Below are 7,751 nucleotides of genomic sequence, written 5' to 3'. Positions count from 1 at the left end.
TATATATATATATATATATTTTTTTTTTTTTTTTTCAACATACTCAGCATTGATAGCAAGAAAGAAGCTAGTTAAATTGGCTTTAAAATGGCTGGGGAAAAGATGACTTAATTTAGCAAAATGATTTTTTAAATATGTTGAAAGGAGAAAAATCCCGTTTACCGCCAGAAAGATCAGCAACAAGATTGGATGGTGTGGAAGTTCAGCTGCATCTAGCCTATATTCCAGACGTTGCTCCATCTGACTACGGCCTCTTTCGATCAATGCTGCACTTTATGAAAGGTTGCTGATTTGAGTCATTCGATGAAGTTGAAGAGACCTGTCAAGAATTTTTCGATTCAAAGCCAATGGATTGGTACTTTGACCAAATCCGAAAGCTTGCAGATCATTGGCAGAAAGTCGTGGAAAATGATGGTCTTTATTTTGAAGAACAGTTGATGTTGGTTTTGAATAGATTCTTGCATGAAAAATCATTCTTTTAACACGGTGCATGAACTTTCTCCTCAACCTGGTGTTATGTAATGACACAACTATTTACTTGTCTTTGTTTCTTCATTTTTAGGTTATTTTCCTCAACAATTCCCAGAAAGATGATCTTCTTTCATTCAGTATGCCGTTTTTCACCATGAGGCAGGTTGAGCTTGAACAACCTGTATTTTCAGCCAATTACATAAAAGGGACCGTTTTTGCTGAACAAGGAGGTAAATCTTTTTTCCCTCTGTGTGTGTGTGTGTGTGTGTGTGTGTGTGTGTGTGTGTGTGTGTGTGTGCACGAGAGAACTGGTGTTTAGTTCTTAATCAATCCTGATCCAAAAAAGGAATAACTCCTTATCTGTCTATTATTTATGTATTTGAAGTTCTTCCTAAACAGCCATTAATTCAGATGGTCTGAACGGTATATTACCACCTTTTTTTGATCATCAATGGAGTGGTAGCAAGGGCATTAAGTGATGGGATGCGAGGATCTGGAATTGGTAGGTTATTGATGGTGTGTAAGGATATAATCACTAGAATTAGTAAGGACAGTGCCTTGAGTTAGTAGGTTATTGATGGCTTGTAAGGATAGTCACTAGTGATGGTAGTTTAGTGATGGTTAATGTGTTTTCCATGAGTTAAAATTGTAAACATAAACTGGAATATGGCTGATCTCTTTATTTTACACCTTCTTGGAGATTATCAAAACAGTCTCTCTAACTTAGTGGTTCAGCAAAGAATACTGATTGAATAAGTGGTAAACTTTAAAAAAAATGCACACTGGGGTCGATTTGTTTTGACTAAACCCCTTCAAAGTGGTGCCCCAAAATGGGTGCCCCAAAATGGCTGCAGTCAAAAGACTGAAAGGAGTAAAAGAAGAAATGTTAAATTATTAAATCCATTTTCAACATAAATTTGCATAATCTAAAGGTCAGAATGTATTTTTTTTATGTAACTAATTAAACAATCATTAATCAGGTTTATTTGTTTTTCTTTTTTTTTTCCCCTGTTTTTTCCTCTTCTAAAAGGTAAATGGTCTGGACATGCCACATTCAAACTTTGCTTCAACAAAGGTGGTGCTATCGAATTTGGACAAGCTATGCTACAGGCTGGAAAACTTGGTAATTATTTTCAGTTAAAATGTTCTGTTGTCTCTCAAGAGAATCATTATACTAACAGAAAACATGCACTGGTTCCGTTTCACTTCTTTCTTATTCATTTGTCAGTTGGTTCACTGTTTAACCAATTAACTAATTGGTTGTTTGATTAATTGTTGAGTTAATCAATCAATCAGTCAGTTAGGTTTGTCAAAGTCCTTTCATCATTGTTCATGATCTCATCAATGACACACCCTCAGCTACATCAGGTCTGCTTCAGTCCTGTGTGTGTGTGTTTACTGTTAGCAAAGTGACTCTTCTGAGTAAGATAGTCTTTTTATTGTCATCAACATAATGACTCAAGGTACCTGAGGTTAATTGCCTTTCTCAGCTGTGAGCTGTTATTGGAATAAATTGACAGGTGGCTTTCATTTTCATTGATGGTCCTTCTATTCAATCTTTTACAGTAAGGAACTGACTGATTTTTAGCTGCAGCATTTTCAAGGATATCAACCAGTGTTGTGCATCACACAATTGATGAGCTGTGAGGGTAAAATCACAGTCAAGGCTAGAGAGCTGTGTGTGTGTGTGTGTGTGTGTGTGTGTTGAAGCTTGGATTCTGAAGACGGAGGTTCAAGATCACCTTGATAGTACGTACATCAAGCTTCTGACGAGGTCTCAGAACATCTCATGACATCAGCACAAAACCAAAGAAAAGAACAGATTTTATATTTTGGAGACTTCTGCACTTTAACAGAACGAAAGCCTCTCTGTTTAATTGATGTTATTAGCAGAGATCCACAACATGGAATTGAGGATTTACCAAGTTAAAGAGGAACAAAGATTCTTGGTGCTGCATTGAGATGTCTCGGTTGCTACTGCTGCTGCTTATCTCAGCTCTTCTTTCTAAATCTGCTTTGTTGATTGTACAGTTCTTTCACTCGTGCGTCTACTTACCCTGGGCTAAACTATGTTGCTGAGCCTATACATGTAATCAGTCTATATATGCATGGCCGGTGGGTGGGGGTGGTGGTCTGTCTGTTTGCATGCTTTTGGGTTCTGTCTATTTACATGCACTAGGGGGTCTGTTTGTTTGCATGCACTGGGGCATTTGTCAGTTTGCTTGTCCTGAGGGTCTGTCTGTTTGCATGTGCTGTTTTTTTTTTCCTGTGTGTGTCATTTGAAACTCCCCCTGGTGGGCTATGAAACGATGATCTTTCAAACCTCACTGACTGAGAAAGTGAATAGTTATTTGAGGTTGTTCACTGCTGTATGTAGTCCCCCTGGCTTTCAACAGCTATTATGAAGTCGTACACAAACAGGGGCAGTGGGGACTGTATCAATTGAACACATAATCTGTTAGCTTGGAACACCAAGTTCAAATCCTGTGAAAGACCTGAAGCCAAAGCAGTGTCAAGGAAATCTCTTTGCTGTATGTATCTTAGTGGGAATTGCTACAGGAAATAACTACATCCCACCCTGGGGTGTAGTCAGTGTTGACAGTGGGTGGGCTATAAAAACTAACTAATCTCTTTATTCTATTTCCTACATTTATTTCAGCATCCCGGTATCAAATGCCACAGCCTCCACCTTACACTCCTCCCCAGGGACCATTTTATCAGCCTGCTCCGCCTGCCTACACAGCTTATAACTATGGCTGGGTGCCATATCAAACATTCCCAAATGCACCACCAGGTAATATTGTCTTGGCCTTTTCTCTTTCCTGTATTTTTAAATTCATTTGATTTCTAAATTCACAGCAATCCATGTGCAATGGCTATGATGTCAAGGTACCATGTGACTAACTACATGACTCTGTAAAGTTAAGGTATGACTGACCACATGGTAGCTGTGCCATTAAGGTACTATACTAATGACCACTTGGTGGCTGTTTGATTAATTACTGACCATATAGTGACTTTAAGAAACTGGACTATCAAGTTCAGACCTTAATATATTTTAATTTTCCTTAATTTCTTCACAAGAGGGAGGGCAGTGTTCATGGTCATTCATGGACATGTTGCAGTTTTTAACCATTAACTCTTAAATGGTAAACATCATCAATTGATGTTTTGTTATGGAATGGCAGACATGAATTAAACTTTCCAAAATTTTACATGCCTGTGGCCATCATCAATTGATGCCTGAGCTTTTGCTACATTAAATGTGCCTAAGTGGAAGAAATGGAATCATAATTGGTTGATTTATAAAGCAAAGAAGTTTTTCTTCTTTCTCACATTCCCTCATTATCAGGTGAGGTACATAATTTCTTTTCTCCTGTAGGCACAATGCCCGAAATTTTGGGGGAGGGGGGGCCAGTCGGTTAGATCGACCCCAGTACTCAACTGGTACTTATTTGATCGACCCCAAAAGGATGAAAGGCAAAGTCAACCTTTGAAGACGAGGTACATAATGAATGAGCTGTAGTATTTATGCAGATTGCCAATATTGATAGTCTTTTATGTTGAAACTTTTGAGCAAGAAAGATAACTCTGTTTGTCTCGCACCTTCTTTTCTCCACCAAGGGACACAAAATTTATTTATTTATTGCCCACAAGGGGCTAAACATAGAGGGGACAAACAAGGACAGACAAAGGGATTAAGTCGATTACATCGACCCCAGTGCGTAACTGGTATTTAATTTATCGATCCCGAAAGAATGAAAGGCAAAGTTGACCTCTGTGGAATTTGAAATCAGAACAGAACGGCAGACGAAATATGGCTAAGCATTTCTCCTGGCGTGCTAACGATTCTCCCAGCTCACCACCCTTGATACACAGAAATATCTGGTGTTGCAAACATGTCCAACCCATTCCAATATAATGATTATCCAAATAGTCTCCCTTCTCATCATCTTTTCCCATGTTTAGTTTTTTTAACCTTTTGCTTCTTTTTTTCTAACTTCAGCGTCTGAGGTGTTTATGGCAGAAGCACCCCCTCCCTACCCAGGGGTTGATTCGAATTTGAACCCGTATCCGACTGGTTCACCTCAAGGTTTGTAATTATTGATTTAAACAAAAATTATATTTTACTCACTGTTGCTGCTGGTGCAGTCACAGCTTGGGCTGTTGTTGCTTTGACCATGTTATTGTTGTAGATGTTGTTTTATTGAATTGGAGAGGTGGTGGCAATCATCAATCATGATGCTTGCAGAGGTTTCTGTGTTTGATGTTTTAGTGAGGTTGTGCCTGTTTAAAAAGAACATGGGCCGGGAGCAGTTGTTTGGTATTGTAGACTGTGGGAAGGAAGGATTGGGTGAATGTGTTTCTTGTTGGATGTGAAATTCAGAGGACAAAGATGGGTGTGTTGCATGGGATTTGATGGAGGAGGAAAGTTGAGGAGTAAATACCGAGAATAAAAATTAAATTTAAAAAAAAATGTATTTGTTCTGTGAGGCTTAATCCCAAATGATCCCTGGCCTTGCACTTGTCTGCAGCCTGATGGTTTATGACTCCTGTTCTATAGAATTGATGAAATGTTGATTTATTGAATTGATTTCTTTCTGTTCCCCCAGATGCCAAAGCTCGAGAAGCAGCAGCGTCAAGTGCCTATTACAACCCTGCGAACCCTCACAATGTGTACATGCCAAGTCCTAGCGAACCACCACCACCTTACTCTGAGATTGGCAAGAAGACCAACTGATGTGTCACAGAAGAAGTGGACCCAGGATGGGGGTTGAGAGAAGGAAAAGAAAACATGAAACAAAAAGACAAACCTTGATGTTTTAAGCACAATTATAATGTTGAACCTGAAATATATAAATAGATATATTTATATTTACAACTGTTATTCACAGTATTAATTTCAGTTATTGTTCTTATTATTATTAATATTATTGTTAAGGTGGCGAGCTGGCAGAATCGTTAGCACACCAGACAAAATGCTTAGCGGTATTTTGCTCGTCGCTATTTCTGAGTTCAAATTCCGCCGAGGTTGACTTTTCCTTTCATCCTTTCGGGGTTGATAAATTAAGTACCAGTTAAATACTGGGGTCAATGTAATTGACTAGTCCCCTTCCACTAAAATTCCAAGGCCTTGTGCCTTCAAGTAGAAAGGTTTATTATTATTATAACTATTATTATTGTAAGGCAGAATTAACACCCTGGATGAAATGCTTAGTGGTATTTTGTCTGTGACTATGTTCTGAGTTCAAATTCTGCCGAGGTTGACTTTGCCTTTCATCCTTTCAGGGCTCGATAAAATGAGTACCAGTTGAACACTGGGGTCGATGTAATCGACTCATCCCCACCTCCCCCAAGCTGCCCTTGTGACAAATATTCAAAACAATAATAGTAATAATAATAATAATTATAATTGTCATTATCAACTGTATCAATGATTACTATTTTTCCTTTCTTTTAAAAATAATTCTAAGAAAAATGTTGCTGTCATTATTGTTGTTATTGATCCCTCTGGGATGGAAGGAATAAAGCACCAATCAAATACTTGGGTTGATTTCATTGACTATAATAACTTCTCTCAACATCTTGTGGTCTTATAACCTGTTTTGTGAACACAAACAATTTGAATATCATAGTTACTAAGTGAACTAAATAGATTACAATGCTGGTACCCTGGCAACCCCCATCCTGAAATAGAAAAAAATGAAAGATAACTGGTGGTGCCAGACAATTTGGTAATGCTACACGTATTGGTATTACCAAATAAAATATGTTACATATAGTTGCGTCACTCTTTGTGGTGAGCTGAAATTTACTTCATAATCCTTCACTTTAGGATTGATAAAATAAATACCATTCATATACTGGGGTTGATACAATCAACCACACTGTTTCTCTACAGAATTATATACAGCCTTGTACCAAAGTTATAAATAATGATAATTATTATTAATTAAAATCAGCTTTTTTTTTCTGTTAATTGTGTTTGACCCTCTGAATTATATTATTTGTTGTGGTTTTAATTATTGTTGTATTATTATTAGTGTGACGGGATCATTAGTGTCAGCAAAAATACTTTGCAGTATATAGTTACAGCTCTTCACATTCTGAGTTCAAATCCTATTGGGATCAACTTTGTTTTATTTTTTTATTCTTCCAGGGGAGATGAAATAAAGTAGCAGTCTCATGCTGGGGTTGATGATGTTGACTTACTCTTGTCCCCTCAGAATTGTTGGCCTTCACCCAGAAAAAATTTAAAGCTATTACTATTATTAATAATATCATTATTAAGGCAGCAAGCTGGAAAAATGTTTAGCGGTATTTTTCCTGCCACTACGTTCTGAGTTCAAATTCCACTGAGGTCGTCTTTTCTTTTCATCCTTTTGGGGGTCAATAAATTAAGGACCAGTGAAACACTGAAGGTTGATGTAATTGACTAGTCCCCTTCCCCCAAAATTTCAGGCCTTGAGCCTTTAGTAGAATGGATTATTATTATTATTCTGATTTTGGTCAGAATGACTTTGCCTTTCATCCTTTCAGGGTTGATAAAATAGATACCAGTTGTATACTGAGGTTTCAGTGTAATCAACTTAACCCTTCCCTGCCAAATTTCAGGTTTTTTTTATTTTTATTTTTTTTTTTTAGTAAGAAGGATTATCATTATCACCAATAATATTTTGGTGTGTGGTTGTGGTGGTGGTGGTGGTGGTGGGTCAATTCAGTTAATTACATCTCACTTAAAACAATATTCGTTTTCTGGTGAAGTTATTTGTGATAGATGAGGATCCTAATTAGAAAGGGATTTCTCTCTTACCTTTGTAAATATAATGATGTCACAGTCTTGTTATGGCCCGTTTAAAGCTCCTGAGAACTTTAGAAACATTTACCCTCATTATTAGTAATTAAGCTGATTAGTAATCAAGCTCATATCCTTTTATATTTTACTTATTTGTTCTTTCTTCTACATACCTTGGCACTTGATCTCTCTCTTATATATATATATATATATATATATACACACATATATACACATGTATATAATTTTGGTCATTACTTTATATATTTTATTGTTGCTATTATTTTTGTATACATATATTTTTTAAAGTTTTTTTTTTTTTTCAACATATATGGCGATGATGATGATGATGATAATTGGGGTGGTGGCAATTTCATTTCTGAACAACAACAACAACAACAAAATGACAAGAAAACCTATTCCAATTTTGCTAACATTCCTTGTAGAATTGAATGACTGATAGTAACAGGTAAGTGTTGTTTTG

General features: G+C 36.9%; 1 protein-coding gene across 1 annotated transcript in view; it reads left to right on the top strand.

Annotated features, from left to right (window-relative positions):
* Positions 1–6,451, top strand: part of LOC106882092 (WW domain-binding protein 2) — a 14,376-nt gene extending 7,925 nt beyond the window's left edge. The window contains exons 3-7 of the mRNA XM_014932650.2: positions 563–701; positions 1,502–1,594; positions 3,131–3,265; positions 4,478–4,564; positions 5,085–6,451. Coding sequence (XP_014788136.1) covers positions 563–701; positions 1,502–1,594; positions 3,131–3,265; positions 4,478–4,564; positions 5,085–5,212 — 582 coding nt within the window. The 3' untranslated portion in view covers positions 5,213–6,451. The remainder of the gene's footprint in view (positions 1–562; positions 702–1,501; positions 1,595–3,130; positions 3,266–4,477; positions 4,565–5,084) is intronic.
* The last annotated feature ends 1,300 nt before the right edge of the window (positions 6,452–7,751 follow it).

This window comes from Octopus bimaculoides, chromosome 10 (genome assembly GCF_001194135.2).
Source record: "Octopus bimaculoides isolate UCB-OBI-ISO-001 chromosome 10, ASM119413v2, whole genome shotgun sequence".
In the NCBI taxonomy this organism is placed as follows: domain Eukaryota; kingdom Metazoa; phylum Mollusca; class Cephalopoda; order Octopoda; family Octopodidae; genus Octopus; species Octopus bimaculoides.
This window is presented reverse-complemented; position numbering and strand designations above follow the sequence as displayed.